This window comes from Schistocerca cancellata, chromosome 1 (genome assembly GCF_023864275.1).
Source record: "Schistocerca cancellata isolate TAMUIC-IGC-003103 chromosome 1, iqSchCanc2.1, whole genome shotgun sequence".
NCBI lineage: Eukaryota > Metazoa > Arthropoda > Insecta > Orthoptera > Acrididae > Schistocerca > Schistocerca cancellata.
Genome location: NC_064626.1, coordinates 1,119,466,584 through 1,119,489,871, shown reverse-complemented (window position 1 = coordinate 1,119,489,871; position 23,288 = coordinate 1,119,466,584). Strand labels below are relative to the sequence as shown.

The window sequence follows — 23,288 nt, the reverse complement described above, 5'->3', positions numbered from 1 at the left end:
GAATTTGAGCAGTTGACAGGTTCTTAAAAGAGATTGAAAATGTGACTAATACATCAGAAACCTTGTTCTTTAGAGCTAATACAGCACATGGCCACACATGCGGGATATTGTCTTGACCAACTACTTTGTCACAACATTGAAGCTGACTGATGTGATAAGTTGTGAAGAGTGGATCACCCACAAAAATGTAGCTCCATTTGCATGATTATAATTATATTTAACTGTAGGCAGTCCTGTACCAGACGGGGCACCCAAGTTTCTGCACTCTAGAGTTAATAACAGTTAGTTTAGTAGAAATTACTCATTAAATACTGTATTATTATTAAAGGTACCACTTTCCCTTACATATTATTCCAATAAATGCGAAAAGATTGTAATATTGTGATGTACTAACATTTTTGTTTATGTTTCGGCACAGTTAACTTAGAGAATCCCATTTAATTATTCTGTTTTTCCAGCAATTTAAGTACAACATGTTCATTCATTAACAAGTTTATATTTATGGAAATATGTGTAAATCTCAAGTGGCTTGCTTTAGAATCTTTTGCACTAGCAGTAGTAGTAGTAGTAGTAGTAGTAGTAGTGTTTTTTTTTTTTTTTTTTTTTTTTTACAATTTGGATACATTGAAGTTACATTCTAATGTGATTAAATTAACTAACATATACTGTGGTTAAGTGAGTGCTACGTCCTTGTTGTAAGCAGAAAAAAAACTTTTTATGTTATATCACACACCTGAAGTGCTAACCTGTAGGCCTTACTTTAGCTGCTCATAATTAACAAAAATTTGGAAAATTTAGAGAGCTCTGAAAAAAATAAGACACACTGTGTCTATCTGAGTAGGGTTAGGTAAATTACATATAAAAGATAACACTCTAGGAGCTTATGCAAAATTAACATGGGGAAAGGAGGAGTTGTTGCATATATTAAGACACAACCCAAGTTCAAAAACATTGAGTCAAGTAGATTTTGTAGCGATCAGTACACAGAAGCTTGTGTTCATGAATTAATACTGAAAACACCTTTAACTGTAACTGTATACAGAACCCACCGGAAAATTTTGAAATGTTTATGAGGAATGTGGTTTCCTTACTATGCTATCTGTTAGACCAAAAAAAAAAAAAAAATTGTTCAAATGGCTCTGAGCACTATGGGACTTAACATCTGAGGTCATCAGTCCCCTAGAACTTAGAACTACTTAAACATAACTAACCTAAGGACATCACACATATCCATGCCCGAGGCAGGATTCGAACCTGCGACTGTAGTGGTATTGCGGTTCCAGACTGAAGCGCCTAGAACCGCTCGGCCACACCGGTTGGCTCTGTCAGACAGCAGCATGCAGTTAACAGTAGTCTGCAGTGACAATAATTAACTTGATGTAACTCTTCAGGCTTTCCCAGCGATCTAATGACATCTTGGGTTGTCGGGTGTTCCGCCGGATATCAGCGTCGTACTTGCACGATATTTCAGGTCGCACCTGATGAAGGTCACAAGCTACGTGACCGAAATATTGTGCAAGTACGACGCTGATATCCGGCAGAACACCCGACAATCCAAGATGTCAATAATTAACTTTCCAACACGAATAGATAAAGACAGTAAGACATTTGTTTTTCATATTAGGTACTTTGTACTGTCACCTACTGCCAGGTAGTCCATATCAGCAACTTCAGTAGTCATTAGACATCATGAGAGAGCAGAATGTGGTGCTCTGCAGAACTCACAGACATTGAACGTGGTCAGGTGATTGGGTGTCACTTGTGTCATATGTCTGTACGCGAGATTTCAACTCCTAAACATCCCCAGGTCCACAGTTTCTGATGTGATAGTGAAGTAGAAATGTGAAGGGGCACATACAGCACAAAAGTGTACAGGCCGACCTCTTCTGCTGACTGACAGAGACTGCCGACAGTTGATGAGGGTCGTAATGTGTAATAGGCAGACATCTATCCAGATCATCACACAAAAATCCCAAACTGCATCAGGATCCACTGCAAATACTAGGACAGTTAGGCACAAGGCGAGAAAACTTGGATTTCATGGTCAAGCGGCTGCTCATAAGCCACACATCATGCTGGTAAATGCCAAACGACACCTCGCTTGGTGTAAAGAGCATAAACATTGGACGATTGAACAGTGGAAAAACATTGTGTGGAGGGACGAATCACGGTACACAATGTGGCAATCCAATGGCAGGGTGTGGTATGGTGAATGCCTGACTGAATGTCATCTGCCAGCGTGCGTTGTGCTAACAGTAAAATTCGGAGGCAGTGGTGTTATGGTGTGGTTGCGTTTTTCATGGAGGGGGTTTGCACCCTTTGTTGTTTTGCATGGCACTATTACAGCACAGGCTACACTGATGTTTTAAGCACCTTCTTGCTTCTACTTTTGAAGAGCAATTCGAGGATGGTGATTGACTCTTTCAAAACAATCGAGCACCTGTCCATAATTCATGGCCTGTGGCGGAGTAGTTAGACGACAATAACATCCCTGTAACAGACTGGCCTGCACACAGTCCTGACCTGAATCCTATAGAACACCTTTGGGATGTTTCGGGACACCGACTTCGTGCCAGGCCTCACCGACTGACATCAATACCTCTCCTCAGTACAGCACTCTGTGAAGAATGGGCTGCCATTCCCCATGAAACCTTCCAGCACCTGACTGAATGTATGCCTGCAAGAGTGGAAGCCGTCATCAAGGTTAAGGGTGGAGCAACACCATATTGAATTCCAACATTACCAATGGAGGGCGCCATGAACTTGTAAGTCATTTTCAGCCAGGTGTCCGGATACTTTTGATCACATAGTGTACATGTTAGACGTAATATTCAAGCCAGTCCAGTTGGATACAAATGCATTAACATGTGTGTGTGTGTTCTCATATAACTGGGATAAAGTTGCATCCATCTGGAGCATATATTCATTCTAAGTATTAGTGTCATGTTTCTACTGCGTCTGAAGTTTTAGAGTGAAGAAGTTAATTATGTCTTGTAGCACACAGAAATTTTCTAAATCAATGTGTAGTTTGAACTGTTTCTTGAAGCTGTGTTTGTATGAAACAATATTTGTCAAGTGTGGATAATTTTTTATGTGTATATTGCTCTTATCATTATGTAGTGTTAAGCTATTGTTCTCTTCTTATCTACTGAGACTCTTTTTTTCTTTGATTTCACGCTGAAACTTACTGTTGCCCCAAGCTTCATGGCAAAATTATTTTTGAAGTCCAATGATGTGTGAGGTTCCTATATCCTCACACATCATAATATTTATTATTTTGAGTATCAACAGTCACAGAACAACAGCTGATAAAGCCGTATTCAGCAGTAAGGAATAATCTTTGCTTGCTGATTACGTTTTCTGAATTATTGTTGTGTCACACACATGCACTAGGTGTAATATTTCAGTCAATTTCAGTCAGCCCAGTTGGAAGGCAATGTTCTTGAGATACAGATGTGTTTACACACGTGTGTTTCAATATAATTGGGATAAAACTGCACCTACCCTGAACAGGTTCATTCTAATTATTCATGCCATTTTTCTATTGTATCTGAAGTTTTGGTGAGAAGAAGTTAATCATGCATTGTGACATACGGGATTTTTCTAAATCAAAGTGTAGTTTGAACTAGTTTTTTGAAGAAAAAACAATTCCAATAATAAATAATGCAATTTGTGATCCATCATTAACCCATTAAGTTCTTTATTTTTCATTTCATAATATGATATTGAAGGAATATGTATGAGTGACCGATTGGTGAAATGGATGTGTAGAGGAGTAAGGTAGCACTGACACAAATGTCTTTATAGCAGTGTTACAAACTAACACTGTAAAGGAAAAATCAGTGTAAAGAAATTTGGATATTTCCTTAAATGAAAACTTAAATGAAATGAGGGAGAGGATGCATTGTGGGAACAACAACAGAAAATATCAAAGAATTATAGCAATATTTCAAAAAAGATAATGTAAAACACAAAGTTATCAAAGGATTCAAATAAATGTGATTCACCTGCAAAATAACGTTGCAGTAGTCATTAGCTTTTATATTGTTAAGTCCTACAATCCCTGGAATATACATTGTTCCATCAATTGCTCTTGATAATTTGTCACTAGTGTCCATGGCACTAATCTGTTCTGAAGTAAATGTTGGATTGAGGACATATTTTATATCATCAAGCGAGGAATCTGTAGAATGTGAAATTACAAATATTCAGCATTTCCATATCAAATAAAAATTGACATTTGTCAAATGTTATTAGCAATACTTACCTATAATTTCATAGTTGTCTGGTAGACAGTAAAACTTCAAAGTATGAAGGTTGAGAAATACATGATGGCTTTCAGCGACACTATGTGTATATGCGTGTGTGTTTGTCCCTCTGCCTAGGAAGGATATTCATTTAAAAAAATTAATTAATTTTCAATAAAATAATTAAAAACACTGAATTGCTGCTAATTCTCATTCACCCAAATGATGAGGGAGGGTGGAATACACTATTTTATTTGCATTATCCTACAGCACTGAAAATGATACATTTCTGGGTATTAGTTTATATTCAAAATGATAATGAATGTGTAATTATTACACATCTTTTAAGTGTCACACACTCAAAACCCAATGTGTTCAGCTACTTCACCTTGAAAATATTTCCCACACACCAGGCAAGCATAGACATTGATCCTTGACAGGGATACGGAGCATAATTTTTCAAAGTCAAAATCCAGAACTTGTCGGTTTATAGTGTCTAAGTATGGACATAGGCGATGAGTTCGTAGTTGATCTTTGGAAGGTTCTGCAAAAGGTATTATATATTAGTCATAATATTGTCATGCAAACTATTGCTATTTGTAGTTAATTTGCTTTCAAATAGTGTATTCAGTATATGCAATTATTTTAATAATATTTTTCCTCTCAAACATTATAAAATAGTTCGTGTACATATTCTATCAGCACAGCCATTACACATTTTATGAATTTTTATGAAAAACCCTCATAAAAGTCATTACCAAAACAGTCCCTTTTTTTGGAAGAGTAATTATGGTCCAAATGTCCCGTACCTTGGTAAGCACTGACATGGTACAACAAAGTCTGGCAGCAACTATTGTCTCGCAGCAACTCAAACACACTCAGCCTCCAAACAGTAATTTATTTATTTATTTATTTATTTATTCATTCATTCATTGTGTGATCATTTCATTGATAAATATAATGACAATAAATAACTCTAGTATATGTACACACAAAAATGTAAGTACATTTATTAGGGTAGGGCAGGTGGTCAAGTGTGGCCTTGCTGAAGGAACCATCCTAGCATTTTCCTAAAATGATTTCAGAAAACCATGGAAAACGTAAATCTGAATGGCAGAAGAGAGCAAACTCTATCCTTCCGAATATGATGTCAGTGTCTTATGACTGTGATGCTTCATTCAATTGGTCCCTAATGTTCTCTTAATCACACACAATTTTGCATCAAATATATTATAGTAAAAACACAGGGGCAATGGCGGATAGTTCCAAATGAAGTGGTATACAGAGAACTGGAGCCCATCACCGATACTACACGAAAGAAAAGGATCTCTTTTTGTGGTCACATTCTGAGGACACCAGAAACCAGATTATCAAAGAAAATTATTGAGAAACTCTGGAATTTGAAACAACAAGGAGGATGGCTTAAGGAAATAAGAGAGGATATGGAAGAACTGGAAATAACTCTGGATAATTTGCAGAACAAAACGCCAAATTTAAAGAAGTTGAGGGACACAGAAATAAGATTTAAACCAAAAATTGACAAACGACATACAATGAAAAGGGTATTTACAGATGAGGAACGACGAAAAGCATCGGAACGAATGAAGAGATACTGGGCCACTCGGAAGGGGAAAATACCAAAGAAGAGGACCAGAAATGATTGACTGAAGTGGTCCAATGAGGCCATAAAAGCAGAAGAAGAAGAAGAAGAAGAAGAAAAACACAGTTTTGCACTGCACCATTGAATACACTACAGACACCTGCTGGTAACTCCAGGACTATGAACATGTACATCTCCATATCATCCCTTCAATCTGTCTAGAATATCGTGTCAGCAACCCACTTGAGCTAGAAGACTACAGACCTTGGCAGATTTCCCTGTACAAGCATTTCACTGTGGTTATGTACTGTAATGTGACATGGTGTTGTTGTTGCTTTCTTCGTTTATTAATCCTTATTCTGAGTTCTCTTAGTAATTTTTAATTGTGCAGGATGCATTAAATATGAAGTTAAGTTTCAGATGCCTTTTTCATTTTCTTGGGAAATTTGTTATTCCCTGATAGAAAATGTTGTTTCATGTTTTGCTGCTTGTGTTTGCTGCTACCAAAAGAATTTAAAATGCATCAGTCACAGAAACAGGGTTCTACAGCTGCATACTTGTATATACTTTGCATGCTACTGCAGTGGGTTAACTTGTTGTAAAAAATCATATAAGTACGTTAAAAGCTACACTGTCACTTAATAAATCTCATAATTGTGTATTATGTTCATAACATATAAAGTAAAAGCATCTGCTTCAGTTACAATCATAGTATTTATTTAAAAGTTTTGTATCTTTTGTTGAAACTGCACACACGATTAATGAATGATGATCCTAAGTCACATTACAGCATCACAACAGAAGTTAAGTTCCACATAAGAAATAGTTTGACTAACAATTACAGTGACTGACATCAACTAGCTGTGAGTAACAGCATCAAAGTCTTTAGTGACAGTGATTCAATGATCACATTAGCACAAGTACTCAGTCAACATTTCACAGTAGAACAACCAGTGTCCTGGAATGGCCAGGGCCAAAGGAAGTGGGAGGTTCTAAACAAGATTGTTGACTGCTCAATGTGGAGTGTCATCCCTGGTAGCTGCTGGAGCATTGTCATGCAGTGTGATGTAGGCTCAATGGAAAGCTCCAACAGATGGGCTGCACGAAGTAGTGTGTACTTGGCCCAGAGATGAATGAAGAGCTACCTGCTGAAGTCGAACTGCGACTTAAATACACAGCAGACAGAGGAAAATTTGTGAGCTTTTAATGGACATGTGGTCTGCAGATTCAGGCTAGTTCCCCAATTGTAGTGCCACCACTTGCGCTGTGTGCATGCCTATTAGCAATGGTCGTACCCCTTCAGGTGTCTGCTAGCATTTAGCCTGCCAACAGTTTGTCTGTAATCAATACAATGTACTAGAAAGGTGCATAAACAACCTCTGAAGAAGTGCTGGGGCCCCGGAGCAGACCAACTACTTGTTGTGGGTGTTGTGCCAGAAACAAGGGTGGTTGGTTGGTTTGGAGTGAAAGAGACTAAACAGCAAGGTCATCAGCCCCTTCAATCATTAACTGTCAAACCAGGAGTGGTTCTTGATGGATGGAGGTGGAAGACAAATCCGGGAAAGTCTAAGTGTAACTAACAGAATTAAAAAAAGACAGCAGACAAGCCATTAAAGGATCAGTTAAGACCAGATATTGAAGCCAAGAAATGAAAAAGAATAAACAGAATAAAAGGATGGAAAGGGCACAGGACAAGCTTGGCCACTGAGCAAGGGCTGAAAAGGGACACCTGGAAGGGGGGAGGGGGGGGGGGGGTTACGAGCGAGCAGGAGACGAGATGCCCCACCAAACCTCAGGCAGTCAATGAGGCCAAAAGCTCTAACTTACAGGGATGACTAAAAACCAGATTCATGGGCAAAATGTAACACCATATCAGCAGCTTTGGCATCATCTTCTACCACCAGAGGTAGCTTGTCAGAAAGATTAAAATGCCGTCTCAAAGCAGCCAAAATTAGGGCAGTCTATGAGTAAGTGGGCCACCATCAGGCCACAGTATGGAGGATCCTCATGTCAGAGAATGCGATCATGGGTCAGCCAAGTTTAGCCAACGCAGAGTCAACAGAGGACAGTGAATTCCCTGTGAGAAGCACACACGGAAAGATTGCCAAGGGGTGGTGTCTCTGTAATTGGTCTCAGTTGTTTGGGAAGATCAGGGCAGGCCACTCTCAGTTCCAGACTTCCAGCAATTGATGGCATGTAAATAACAAAAGGTCCAGTTCTGGAACCTCCATTTCCAGAATTGGTATCCTGGTAAATGGCTTGGCCAACTGGTCAGTTCATTCATTTTCCGAAATCCCCACATGACCTGGAGTCCAAACAAAACCGACTGGCCACCCAGCTTGATGGATGTCAGATACAAGATCCTGGACAGAAGTAATCAGTGGGTGAGAAGAGTAGCAATAGTCTGTAGGCCTGAAGGCTGATACGGGAATCACTACAGATTAGGATACCTTTGCTAGTGCAAGACTGAAAATGGCTAAAGGCTTGTTTAATGGTCAATAATTTTAATTCAGCAGTGAAGACACTGCGTCCATTTAGCAGAGAGTGGAGTTCACTGCACCGTGCTTGTGCGTCTGCAAAGCCTGTTCATCCATCGACTATTGAGCCATCTGTGAATACCTCTTCCAAACCTGGATATGTCTCAAGGCCAGCCAAGAACAGCCGGCAAAAACTTGTGGTGGCTATGGAATCTTTTGGACCAAAGGAGACTTTGGACAAATCTGAGGTCAGGGCACAAGCCAACAAGGCAGATGCAATGTCTCTCTGACCAGAGGTGACAGTGGAGGAATTTGCAGATCCAAACAGAGACACTGGAGGCGTTCAGCAATTGCACACCCAGTTCTACGTTGCTGTTGTGGAAGGTGGACCTCCCTTCCAGGCAAAAGGATATGATAGTTGGGATGTTCAGAGAAGCTACGAACGTGTACAGCACAATTCAGCAGTTGTTGTTGCCACCTGATAGGTGATGGAGGGACTTCAGCCTCAACTAGTTGGCTGTTTTCAGGGCTAGTTAGGAAGACTCCTGTCTCAAGTCGGACCCCACAGTAATGAATGAGGCAAAGTATCCACAACAGTGAGGGTGATGCTGAACCATATGCAAGGTTCCCATAATCAAAAAGGGACCAGAAACAAGAGTGGTTGACAAATAGCCTGATACTAGACCCCTCTTCTGTCATAAGGAACAGATAGCAGTGCCATTTTGACACAAGCCAAGAGATCCTGCATACCGTCTTTTGGCCTGCATACCGTCTCTTGGACTGAGTTTGGTGGGGCCAAACAAAGGAGATCGCAGTGCCAGGAGGAGTCCAGCAGAAGGGGTGCCTCCCCTGGGTCGATGCAGAGGATAACAAAAAGGGTGAGAGGAGCTGTTGGTGGCTGTGACCCTGACACCCAGACCCAAGGTTGTGAAGCAATGTCCACAGAGGTGGTGGGCAGCCAACGGTGGAATGGTCTCAGATGAACCAACTGTACGGCCAGATATGACCAGCCAGTGGTTCATGGGAACAAAACCAGTGACTAACTGGTGCCAACCAGTGACATGCACACACTGCCAGAAATGATTAAAAATGCCAGAAGAGCAGCCAGATGCCAACAGGCTGATGGAGTGTCAGTGGTTATCGACAGCAATGGGAGACAGGGCTCGACCAATTCGGCTGCTGGCATGATGGGTGGCAGAATGGTGTGGTGCTGGCAGCACTGGGAGACAGCGCTTGAACAAAGCTGCCACTAGGAATTTAACAGTGCCAATGGAAAGTGTAATGCTGGTAGTTGCCAATGAAAAGTGTAATGCTGGTAGTACTAGGAGATGGAATTAACCAAATTGACTGCCAGAAACACAAAGATACAATAGCCAGTGAGGCAGCGGTCACCACAAAAGAAATGCCTGAAAACAGAGAACAAAGCGAAAAGGACACACCCAGAAGGTGGAGCTGGGGCCAGGTGGTCGGAGTGCAGAGGACGCTGAGAACAAGAATACTCAGAAGGCCCAAAAACATGGAAAATGATGAGTGCTACTGAGCATAAAGGAACTGATGCAGGGCATGAAAGGAGAAAAAAAACACTATGAAGCCCAGAAGAAAGAAAGACACTGTGCACATGAGCACAAAACAATCTACACTGCAGGAATGAAATGCAACAAAAGAAGTGTGTACAAGTGCACGAGAAAGGTGTACACTGCAGGAATGAAAAGAAATGAAGAAGTACCAAGGGAGTTGAGAAAATCAGCACTTTGTGCAAGTTACATGGAATGAAAGGCACAAGATGCCTACAACGGGAAATGTTGCTTTTACCTTTACTGTAAACTGCATGCACATGGTTGATGAGTGATCATCGCATACTGCAGTCAAGTACACTTTTATTACAGCTTCACAACATAAATTAAGTTCCACATAAAACAGAGTTTGAGTAACAACTGAAAAAATAGTCCTTGATCAAATATGAATAACATAATCACAGTCTGTAGTGACATCGATCTTATGATTCACTTGAGCACACATAAACAGTCAACATTTCACAGTACCACTACCACTACAGTGGCTTGGAATCCTGGGAAGGCCAGAGTCAGAGAAAGTGGGAGGCTTTGGCAAGGGTTGCTGGCCAATAGATGTTGACTGTCACCTCTGAAATCTGCTAGAGCAGCATTGTAGTCCAGTATGTTGTCGAGACATGTAGACTAGTTGGAAAGCTCCAACAGATGGGCTGCAGGACTTGGCCTGCGCTTGGCACAGAGATGAGTGAAGAACTGCTGCTGGAGGTTGTGCCTCAAATACACAGCAAGCGGAGGAAGATCCAGAAGTGCTTAAAGGACACATGACCCAAAGATGCAAGACAGTTCCCTCAACTGTGGTGCCACCATTGCTGCTGTGTGTGCTGCCCATGAGTGATGATGATGCACCTGGTGATGCCTGCTTGCATTTGGCCTATCAACAAATTGTTTGTAATCAATACATTGCCCAAAACGTATGATGTACGAGTGAGGCAACAGCCTCCAAAGGAGGAGCGGCTCCAGAATACTGGCTGGTCGTAGGTATTGCACTAAAAACAAGAGTGGCCAAAAAACGGCCAGATACTAGGAAAGGTATAATGCCCTGAAGGCCCATCTTCAGTAGCTTAATATGTCACCTTGTCATTATTCAGAGTTAGCAGTTCCACTGTCTCACTTCTCTGCTTCTGTTATGAGTAGTACAGACTCAAACTAAGGACCATTTCTATAATGTCCATTATCTGTGTTTTACTGTATAAAAATTGTACAATCATACTGTAACTTTCAGTTTCCTACAGTGTGATTTAAAAGATACACTTACTGATCCTTTGATACACTAAGTGATCAAAAGTATCCAGACACCTGATGAAACTGACTTAAAAGTTTGTGGTGCCCTCCATCAGTAATGCTGGAATTCAGTATGGTGTTGGCCCACCCTTAGCCTTGATGGCAGCTTCCACTCTCGCAGGCACATGTTCAATCAGGTGCTGGGAGGTTTCTTGGGGAACGGCAGCCCATTCTTCACAGGGTGCTGCACTGAGGACAGGTATCGATGCCGATCGGTGAGGCCTGGCACGAAGTCTGCATTCCAAAATATCCCAAAGGTGTTCTATCGATTTCTGGTCAGGACTCTGTGAAGGCCAGTCCATTAGAGCGATGTTATTGTCATCTAACCACTCCGTTGCAGGCCGTGCATTATGAACAGTTGCTCGATCATTTTGAAAGATGCAATCGCCATCCCCGAATTGCTCTTCAACAGTGGGAACCAAGAAGGTGCTTAAAACATCCAATGTAGGCCTGTGCTGTATTAATGCCATGCAAAACAACAAGGGGTGCAAGCCTCCTCCATGAAAAATTGAACCACACCATAACACCATCACCTCCGAGTTTTACTGTGGGAATACACACAATGGCAGATGACATTCACTGGGCATTCACCATACCCACACCCTGCCATCGCATCGCCACATTGTGTAGCGTGATTTGTCAAACAACATAAAAGTTTTCCACAGTTCAATTTTCCAATGTTTACACTCCTTACACCAAGTGAGATGTCGTTTGGCATTTACCGGTGTGATGTGTGGCTTATGAGCACCCACTTGACCATGAAATCCATGTTTTCTCACCACCTGCCTAACAGCCACAGTACTTGCAGTGGATCCTGATGCAGTTTGGAATTCTTGTGTGATGATGATGATGTTTGGTTTGTGGGGCGCTCAACTGCGTGGTTATCAGCGCCCGTACAATTACCCAATCTTTGCTCAGTCCAATGTCGCCACTTTCCTGGATGATGATGAAATGATGAGGACAACACAAACACCCAGTCATCTCGAGGCAGGTGAAAATCCCTGACCCCGCCGGGAATCGAACCCGGGACCCCGTGCTCGGGAAGCGAGAACGCTACCGCGAGACCACGAGCGGCGGACGGAATTCTTGTGTGATGGTCTGGATAGATGTCTGCCTATTATACATTATGACCCTCAAAACAACTGTCAGTGGTCTCCGTCAGTCAACAGATGAGGTCAGCCTCTACACTTTTGTGCTGTACATGTCCCTTCATGTTTCCACTTCACTATCACATTGGAAACAATGGACCTAGGATGTTTAGGAGTGTGGAAATCTCGCATATGTGCATATGACACAAGTGACACCCAATCACCTGACCACGTTCAAAGTCCGTGAGTTCCGCAGAGCGCCCCATTCTGGTCTCTCACAATGTCTAATGACTACTGAGGTTGCTGATATGGAGTACTTGGTAGAAGGTGCAGCACAATGCATCTAACATGAAAAACATATGTTTTTGGGGTTGTCCCGATACTTTTGATCACATAGTGTATGTCATTACTCACTGGTATCTCTGCCACAGGAGTATATTGAAAGTCAAATGGTTTTGAGAAAGAGTGTTACTGAAACACTCTATTCTCCTTCAAAAATATTCAACATTTTCCATTTAGACATAAACTACAAAATTGGGAAACACTTCAAACACAAAAGAAAATTATTTCTTGCACGTCACTGGCAAATGTTTTAAGAGGAATCTATTGTTACAAATATTCTTATAAGCAATGTGTACAAATAAATATTAAATTATTAGCAGCCAAAGATAAAGATGGTTACAAAAGGTAACAACTCAGCACAGGTAAACGGATTGTGAATTGAAATTCTGAACACTGGAACACTGACAGGAAAGGCAGAGGAGATTGTGGATATGATGGAAAGGAGAAAGACAGATATTTTAGGCATGGGAGTGACAAGATAGAAAGGAAAAGACAGTAGGGATCTGAGAAAAGGTTATAAATTGTGTTGGAGTGGAAATGAAGAAGGAAGACAAAAGGGAGTGGGGATGGCTTAAAAGAAGAGATAAAGAGGATAAGTGAAAGGATATTGAAGATCAGAATAATGACATATGGAAGAAGTATGGAAGTGGTTCAGTTGTACGCCCCTCAAGTGGGCTGCACATCTCAAGAGAAGGACTTTGAGAAAGAACTACTAAAGCAGATGAATGGACAAAGGAAATAGTCATGAGAGACTTGAATGCACATATGGAGATTGAAAGACAAGGGTATGAAAATGTACTAGGAACAGAGGGGTGGGGAAGCAGAAGGAGGAAATAAATTGCTGGAATTCTGCAAGAAAAGTGGTTTAGTGGTCAGTTCCTCATGGTTCAGGAAGAAAGAGAGCCACAAACTAATGTGGTACAGCAAGAATCTAGTGCATAAATATTTAGTGGATTACATGCTCTATGATTGGGAGACAAAGATTACTGTAACGGTTATGAGGCACTGCATAGTGACCACCAGCTACTGGTGATGAGCCTGCAATCACAAAGGAATAGAAAAAGACAGTGGACCACAAAAGGAGAATCAGAGTATGGTAACTGAAGGAAAAGAAAGTCAAGGAAGAATACCATGAGATTATAAGGGCAAAAAGGTTACCAAAGGATGAACCTAAAACAGGAGAATAGGAATGGGAACAATTTAAAAGTGCTATGGCAGAGGCAGAAGTGGCAGCAAATGGGGGAAGGGAATACCACAATGAAATGAAATGAAAGAGACAAGGGGGTAATGGCAAAGAAAAACAAGGCCTTCACAGACTGTGGTTCTGAGGAAGGACTGAATTAGCAAGAGAGGAGCATAAGAAAAAAAAAAGAAAGAGGTAATAACACACTGGCTGAAGATAGAAGAAAATGGATGGAAGAATGGACAAAGATGATGCAGGAAGATTGCAGAGGAAGTAAGAAAGTACTATAAGGAATGGTCAAAAGTACGAGGAGAAGTTTGAGAGAGGATGCAACAATCATAGGTAGAAATGGGAATGGATGACAACAGAGAGACACCTATGACAGGTGGAAGAAGTACTTTGAGCATTTGTTAAATCCCAATGGACTTGGGAATGTGGATGATAGACTAAGGAGGTAAAAGTAAATGCTGGTGTGTGTGTGTGTGTGTGTGGGGGGGGGGGGGGGGGGGGGGACCTGACATGATGGAAAGAAATGGAAATGGTACTGCGGGGGAGGTTGGGAAACTGGATGAATCATGTGTCATGAGGTTGGTGTGGAATGAGAAGACTCCAGAAGATTGGAAGAGAGCATTAATTGTCCATATATTCAAGAAGGAAGTAAGAAAGGTTGTAGAAACTACAGAGGAGTCACACTGTGCCAATGTTTATGGAAAGATCCTGGAGATCAGGATCCGAACAAGAGTCTAGAACAAATAGAGGAAATCAAAATGGCTTCAGATCAGTGAGGTTAACTGCTGACCTCATATCTGCAGTAAGGCAGCTCCAGAAGCACCACTATGAAATTAGGGAAGACCTTGTGACGGTCTTTCTCGATACAGAAAAGGCATTTGAGAGTGTCTGTTTAAAAAGAAAAAGGTCTGGAAAGCACTAGAAAAGAAGGGAGTGAAAAAAGATACAACAAGCAGAGCAGAGGAGATGTACTGTGGAAGTCTGAGCTTTATGAAAATGGGAAACAAAAGGACAGGTTGGTGCCAGTAAACAAGTGGTGTGAAACAGCGCAGTGCACTGTCACCTCCCCTCTTTATTGTGGTCTTCGATGAGATAATGACTACGGTAGCAGAAAAAACTGAAGAAGACAAGATGAAAGTAATGGTGTTTGAGGATGACTTGATGATCTGGGGAAACAGGGAGGAGGAGATTCAAGAACAGCTGGATGCTTGGGAAGAAACTGCAAGACAGTATGGAATCAAATTTAATGTAAACAAATGTGAAATCCTGGTTACAATTAGAAAGAAAGGTAGATCAACTAGCTTGAATAAGGTTTGGAGGTGATCAATTGAATAAGGTGGAAAGTGTTAAGTACTTGGCACATGTGAAAGAGGAAAATGGAAGAAACCAGAAAGAGATCACTGGATATGGCAGGCAGGCAGAAGCATTCCTACGAAGTGTTAGGAGCCTGGTTTGGACTAAAGATGTCCCACATAAAAAGCAACGGAGTGATACAGAGAAGACACGATAACCCAATACTGACCTATGCATCTGAAACATGGGTAATGGAGAAAAGAGATGTAAGCAGACTACAGGCATGTGAAATGAAGTTCCTCAGAAGTAGGATAGGAGTAACAAGGAGAGATAGGATAAGGGAAACAGTTAAAGAGCAAGCCTTGCAGTGTAGGATAGAAACATCAAGGCTAAGATGGTATGGGCACTTATAGAGAATTGAAAACAAGAGCATTCCCACAAAGATACACGAAATGGAGATGAAATGGAAGGAACCAAGAGGAAGACCAGGGGATAGATGGCTGAAAGGTATGGAGGAGTCTGTTGAAAAAAGAAGGTGAAGACTGGACCAGAGTGAACACAGAATGATGATGGGAAAACAGGGCTGGATAGTGAGGTTTACATTCCAAACAGATCCAGCCCAAGGCTGGTGGTGGTGGTGGTGGTGGTGGTGGTGGTGGTGGTGGTGGTGATGATGATGATGAGTAGGAAATAAATGTATCAATTTTTCTTAACTTGTGAAAGAGCTCTGTTCCTTTTTATTCAAATCAGCAACTTTTCTTCTAACTTTATAAATTAAATACAGTCTGTGTGACCATACATGTTAATTTCCCAAGACTAAGTGTTAGTAACTCCCTTAGAAGAGCACAATGGTTATTTTGGATCCCTGTTGATGGTGTAGAATTGGTATAGGGCAGTCATGCAACTGCATGTCATGTATGAAGTTGCCCAAAGTTGTCAGTTTATCAGCACAGACAGTGAGATAATGTCAAACCTTGTCAGCGGCAGTCAGTTTCAAATCTGTCATGGATTGTTAATGAAGGCAAATCCATCTCAACCAGTTTCAGCAAGAAAAAGAACGCTGCAGAGAGAACTGCATATAATGGACATTTAGAGTTAGGTACCTCTCAAAAGATCATTGCTCAGAGTGACTTAGAAAGCTGTGAACTCCCAATGTGTAAACAATTGAAATGATGCGTGGTTGTGTTCCAAGTAATGATGAAGAACATGATTACAGTACCTGTATTGCTCACCAAATACTGATGTAATGTGCTTCATGGATAGATCAATAGTGTAGTTGCATAAGCTGGTCCTAATCACCTTACTATATGTTGTGCTTAATACAGATGCAAATTCAAATACATAGTGGAGTAAACATGAGACTCACTGACATCTTAAAGTCATATAATCTTTTAATCTCAGACACTAGGGCAACGGACACATGACCCATTAAAACAAATTTCTTTTCTCTTCCTCATATGTGTTCACAATACTGCACAATCCATTAACTTCCACTTAACAAACTATGCAGATGACATCCTCATCTTCTTCTATAACAATAATATGAACTGGATAGATTGGTGCTCACGGGCAGTCTTTTCTCAGATGTACACAATGACAGTAAAGCCTTAGCACCTAGAGACTACAGCAGCAATATGTTTGTGAGTTACATAGGTGAGTGTGTGTGTGTGTGTGTGTGTGTGTGTTTTGTCTACATCTGACAAAGGCCAGTCTGATAACTGGAAGTATCTAGCAGGCTATTTTCAGTGTGCCTGTCAGTCACTCAGGGTCTCCTCTATATGGTGAGTTGCAATATATCCATTCCATATTGTTGTTATTCCACCTCGGATTTCCCACTGTTCAATATTATTCAACTGCAGAGACACCAAAGACAGAAAGACTTTTCCTACTAATGATTTAATGAAATTAACGACCTATTTAAATGATCACAGCATCAAGGTGGCATGTAAAAATACAGTTATCACCAAACCAACATAAAATATATGTGTAATATCATGGCAACAGAAACTAGCAGTTTTAAATTTCTGAGTGTATATACTAATGAAAATCTGTGGAGGATGAATCATATTAATGTTGTGTGTGTGGAAAAGTCAGTAGTGGCTTAATCTCTTTGGCCAGCTAACAAAATTAATTTTTTTATTTATTTACTTATTTTTCTTATCCAAGGGTCATCTCACAATGATGTAGGATTTGTCAAGGTAATTCCCAATACAATGCAAATCAGCTCACCAAAAAGTACAACTCACAGAATACACAACATTTAAAAAAAAAAAAAAAAAAAAAAAAAGTCAGTTTCTTAAAAGCTGTACTCCCTCATTCAATTGCTCCCTACTGTACAGTGCTCCTTGATTACACACTATTTGTTGAAGGTAACTCATAATATAAAACAGTCTTGCTCTTCATTGCTGGACACACTAAAGACACCTGCTGCTGGCTCCTGGACTGTCAAAGTACTGCTATACCACTTGGACTAACTCCAGCCTTATCGGAAAGATGCTTCCATGCCCACCAACATTCACTATGCATCACGAATGGCTTCTTATCCTTCCCTCAAGCACACTTGGAAAACTGAGTCAGCATTGCCCCTTGATGAGTGAGATGTTGAACTCAGAAGAGTGAGAAGACATTACTATAGTGGATTTCACATCTTGATATATGGAAACTCTAGATTGGAATAGCAATGAAGTAGAAAAAGAGAAACTGCTGCTTACCGTAAAATCTTTCTAAAACACATGTAGTACCCACAATAGCTTACACAGCGCACACAATAATGATGTTCGTCACAACACAGCTTGAAGTTAAAGTCAAATAATGGAAAATCCAGGATGGAATAACAACAATCACATGAGAAGGATAGGTTGCCATACGCCACATACAGGAGACATTGAGTCACAGGCAACCACAACAAAAAGGCTGCAATACACTTGAGAATTTGCCCAAAAGGTCCTCTTCTAAAGTAAAAAACACACTCACACAAACACAACTCTCTCACACACAATACTATCATCTCTGGTCACTGGGGCCGAGCTTGAAGATAAAAATTAAAAAATGAGAAGTCAGCAGGCACAGATGGGGTTCCAGTGTCTATTCTGAAGGGATGCATAAACAGTATACAGGCCCCAAACTGGACACATAAAGCCATTATTGCAGTTCGGGCGGTGGACTTGAGTAGCTGGGGGATGTGAGGGAGACAGAGGGAGGTGGGAGGCAGGCAGAGGGTTTGGGGAGAGTGGTTAGCAACTTGTTAGGAGATAGTCCATTTGCCATCTAGGAATGCGGGAGGGAGGGGTGGCATGTGCCCAGGCTATGCATGTGATGCAAGGGTGTCAGGGCCAGTGAGGATTGGTAAATGTGGACAGTGATGTAGGGACTTGAATTGGGAGTGTGTGAAGGGCAGAGGAATGGGAAACTGTTGGGAGGAGGATGTGAGAGGAGAGATTGAGGCCAGGACGATTATGGGAGAGAAGGCTGTGCTACGAAAATAATTCATATCTGCGTAGTTCATGGGAACTGGTGTTGGAGGTAAGAGTCCAGATGGTGCAGGTTGCGAAGCAGCCACTGAAATTGTGTGTGTTGTGCTCAGCTATGTGTAGTGCCACCAGGTGGTCAATTTTGTTCTTAGCAACAGTTTGGCGATGGACCTTCATCCTGGTAGAAAGCTGGTTGTTAAAAAACTGTGAAAGGTTTGCAGCAGAGTTGGTATATGTCATGGCTGCTTTCACAGGTGTTCTGGCCTCTGATGTGGTAGCAAGTGCATGGGAGTGGGAGTGCCACAGGGACAGACTAGGATGTTGTAAGTAAGGTAGGTGATGGAACACCACTTTAGGAGGGATGGAAAGGATCCTGGGTAGGATGTCCCCCATTTCAAGATATGATGATAGATAATCAAAGCCCTGGCAAAGGACATGGTTCAGGTATTCCAGTCCAGGATAATACTGGGTGATGATGAGAACACCCCTTTGTAGCTTATTCTTGGGGATGGTAGGAAGATTGGAGGTGTACATGGGTATGGCACATGAAATCTGTTTGCAGACTAAGTTTGGGCAGTAGTGTTTGTCCATGAAGGCCTTCACGTAACTTTCAACTTATTTAGCAGGGGAGTTCCGTCACTGTAGGTATGACCTCCATAGGTGGCCAGGCTGTATGGGAGGGATTCTGAGGTGTGGAAGGAATGGTAGCTGTTGAAATGCAGGTACTGTTGATGGTTAGTCGATTTAATGTGGACAGACGTGCGGACGGACCATTAGAGAAGTGGTAATAAATGTTCAGTAAGGAGGCACATTGGAATGAGGAGAACCAGGTAAATCAGTTGGGAGAGAAGGTTTGAGGTTGTGCAAGAATGAGGATAGAATGTCTTGGCCGTGTGTCAAGATCATGAAGATATCATCAACAAATCTCAACCAGCCCAGAAGGATTAGAGGCAAACCGGCTGCTTCCCTCTGAGCTGTTAGCCACCAACCCCAACTCCTCTATGTGCCTCCCACCACTCTCTCCCTCTACCAACCCTAACTGATCCAACCCTCATCTCCCCCAGCCCACCTGCCAATCTGAAGAGATGGCATTGTATCCAGTCAGCACAATATACGGGCATAACAGAGAGAGAGAGAGAGAGAGAGAGAGAGAGAGAAGTACATGGTAGTAATGTTTTGTTATTCTCCTAGGTTTAACATCTCACATATATATCATCGAGGGGATGCAGACTCAGTTCTTTTCAGTCGGATATAGGGAAGAACCGGAAGACACACATGGAGAATAGTTAAATGTTTCTGGGCCTGGAGTCAGCTTCCCAAACAGGCCGCGTGTAGCACAAGGGCATAGCAGCATCTTCATGGCCCACATCACCAGAGTGTGCCCACAGTGTGTGCAGTGATGAATAGCAAAACTGTGTTTTATACTGGAGCAAATTGTGTGCTAATCAAAGAACATTGTACAATATGTACAACTGAATGAGGCAGTGCAGCTGTTCAGACTTTGGCTTCATATTCAGGAGGAAGAGCTGCTCTGAATGGCCTACCTCACTTATGTTTTCCTAAATCACTAGGCAGGTTCTGGGATGCTTCCTTAATCAAGGTCATGGCCAACCACCGACCTTGTTTGTAATACATACTTATGTATGTATGTATGTATGTATGTATGTACATCAAGAGCTCAGATGGAAACCCAGTTCTAAGCAAAGAAGGGAAAGCAGAAAGGTGGAAGGAGTATATAGAGGGTCTATACAAGGGCGATGCACTTGAGGACAATATTATGGAAATGGAAGAGGATGTAGACGAAGATGAAATGGGAGATACGATACTGCGTGAAGAGTTTGACAGAGCACTGAAAGACCTGAGTCGAAACAAGGCCCCCGGAGTGGACAACATTCCATTGGAACTACTGACGGCCTTGGGAGAGCCAGTCCTGACAAAACTCTACCATCTGGTGAGCAAGATGTATGAAACAGGCGAAATACCCTCAGACTTCAAGAAGAATATAATAATTCCGATCCCAAAGAAAGCAGGTGTGGACAGATGTGAAAATTACTGAACAATCAGTTTAATAAGCCACAGCTGCAAAATACTAACACGAATTCTTTACAGACGAATGGAAAAACTGGTAGAGGCCGACCTCGGGGAAGATCAGTTTGGATTCCGTAGAAATACTGGAACACGTAAGGCAATACTGACCTTACGACTTATCTTGGAAGAGAGATTGAGGAAAGGCAAACCTACGTTCCTAGCATTTGTAGACTTGGAGAAAGCTTTTGACAATGTTGACTGGAATACTCTCTTTCAAATTCTAAAGGTGGCAGGGGTAAAATACAGGGAGCGAAAGGCTATTTACAATTTGTATAGAAACCAGATGGCAGTTATAAGAATCGAGGGGCATGAAAGAGAAGCAGTGGTTGGGAAGGGAGTAAGACAGGGTTGTAGCCTCTCCCCGATGTTATTCAATCTGTATATTGAGCAAGCAGTAAAGGAAACAAAAGAAAAATTCGGAGTAGGTATTAAAATCCATGGAGAAGAAATAAAAACGTTGAGGTTCGCCGATGACATTGTAATTCTGTCAGAGACAGCAAAGGACTTGGAAGAGCAGTTGAACGGAATGGATAGTGTCTTGAAGGGAGGATATAAGATGAACATCAACAAAAGCAAAACGAGGATAATGGAATGTAGTCGAATTAAGTCGGGTGATGTTGAGGGTATTAGATTAGGAAATGAGACACTCAAAGTAGTAAAGGAGTTTTGCTATTTGGGGAGCAATATAACTGATGATGGTCGAAGTAGAGAGGATATAAAATGTAGACTGGCAATGGCAAGGAAAGCGTTTCTGAAGAAGAGAAATTTGTTAACATCGAGTATAGATTTAAGTGTCAGGAAGTCATTTCTGAAAGTATTTGTATGGAGTGTAGCCATGTATGGAAGTGAAACATGGACGGTAAATAGTTTGGACAAGGAGAGAATAGAAGCTTTCGAAATGTGGTGCTACAGAAGAATGCTGAAGATTAGATGGGTAGATCACATAACTAATGAGGAAGTATTGAATAGGATTGGGGAGAAGAGAAGTTTGTGGCACAACTTGACGAGAAGAAGGGATCGGTTGGTAGGACATGTTCTGAGGCATCAAGGGATCACCAATTTAGTATTGGAGGGCAGTGTGGAGGGTAAAAATCGTAGGGGGAGACCAAGAGATGAATACACTAAGCAGATTCAGAAAGATGTAGGTTGCAGTAGGTACTGGGAGATGAAGAGGCTTGCACAGGATAGAGTAGCATGGAGAGCTGCATCAAACCAGTCTCAGGACTGAAGACCACAACAACAACAACAACTTATGTATTCTGCACGTATCTATATTATGAACTATTAATTTGCATTGCATTAGCATAACAGGTCCTATACCACCAAGAGAGTCCTTAATGAATAAAAATAAATGAGTAAAATAGCAGTTCTACATTTAACATCCTACTGTGAACATCTGAAAATATGATCTCCTACAAAATTATACTCAACAAAAATCCCTCCTATTCTATTGGTACATATCAAAATACTCCAGGTTCCCCATCAGTTACCTTCAGGAGACGAAATTATTAGTATTACTGATAAACATTTATGGATGTACAAGAAATTGGTATAGCTTTTGGAACTAGTAACAAATTTTTTCTAAGGTAGAAGCTAGGGATGCGTTGGGGAAGATTACAAAGTAAGAACGAGTCACTCAACTCCCAGGATGAGAGAGACCCACCTGTTGTCTCCCTTCATCCTCACAACAGGTGCTACTTGTATCTCCTCACTAAGTAAACAACGGGAGAAAATAGTGCTCCTAGCCAAATGCAGAATCATGTAATACAAGAACGTAAATTACTAATTAGAAGCACTGATAGCTGAATAATTATTTGGAGTTCAAAGTCAGTAAAGGAAAAAGTTAGTTTAATGAACTCTAGGCTTATTACTCTGTTTAAATTAGCCTAAATCTTGATTGTACTGAAAAATATTTACACAGCAAAGTGACTCAGCTGAGATCACATTTTTAACTGAGAGAGGAAGAAGTCGCTAACAAATATTATGGTTACATACAGTCTCCCTGTTCAAAATTAACAGATGCCAGAAATGATACCGCAAATAATCGGTAACTATATACACAGTGATGAGTTCGAGACGCAATAGTGGCTAGAAAGCTAAGCATGTTTGACTTTACAGGCAATCACTACTGGCAACTGAACAGTTACTGTAATGTAAACAAAGACTTACTGATATCCACATCGTCGTCGATCACTTCTAATGAATCACGCTTCCTTTTAATGGACTTTGGAGCACCAGGCTTGTCATTAGCAGTGTTACCTGAGTCTCTTCTGTTTTTCCTGACATTTGCATTTTGAAGAGAAGCATCGTTCTCTTCACTCCCTACCGACTCTCCTGCCATGTTTACATTCGAAAACATAAATATTACCTTCTGTGGTAGCGTCTGTTAATCAAAGAAGTCCATAAAGACGGTTTTGTTCTTGATAATTGTAATTTCGATTCTTTTGCTATTATTTTATTATTGACTTCTTTTGACTGCTCAGCCATTACAAGGTAATTTTAGCAGCATATTACTGACCAATACTGTTTTCGACATATAAAATTCCGTTTCGAATAGATACATCTATACTGCTGAACACATGGCGACCACAAACTTTAATAAAATATCCAGGACTCTTGTCGATGGCTTAACTTTGGTG

At 41.2% G+C, this 23,288-nt stretch overlaps 1 protein-coding gene across 1 annotated transcript in view; it reads right to left on the bottom strand.

Annotated features, from left to right (window-relative positions):
• The window catches only part of LOC126092347 (U4/U6.U5 tri-snRNP-associated protein 2), a 60,334-nt gene extending 37,316 nt beyond the window's left edge, over positions 1 to 23,018 (bottom strand). Inside the window, exons 1-4 of the mRNA XM_049907890.1 lie at positions 22,819 to 23,018; positions 4,636 to 4,791; positions 4,268 to 4,381; positions 4,008 to 4,183 (exon numbers count right to left, since the gene is read on the bottom strand). Of these exons, the coding sequence (XP_049763847.1) occupies positions 4,008 to 4,183; positions 4,268 to 4,381; positions 4,636 to 4,791; positions 22,819 to 23,008 (636 nt within the window). The 5' untranslated portion in view covers positions 23,009 to 23,018. The remainder of the gene's footprint in view (positions 1 to 4,007; positions 4,184 to 4,267; positions 4,382 to 4,635; positions 4,792 to 22,818) is intronic.
• Positions 23,019 to 23,288: the final 270 nt, after the last annotated feature.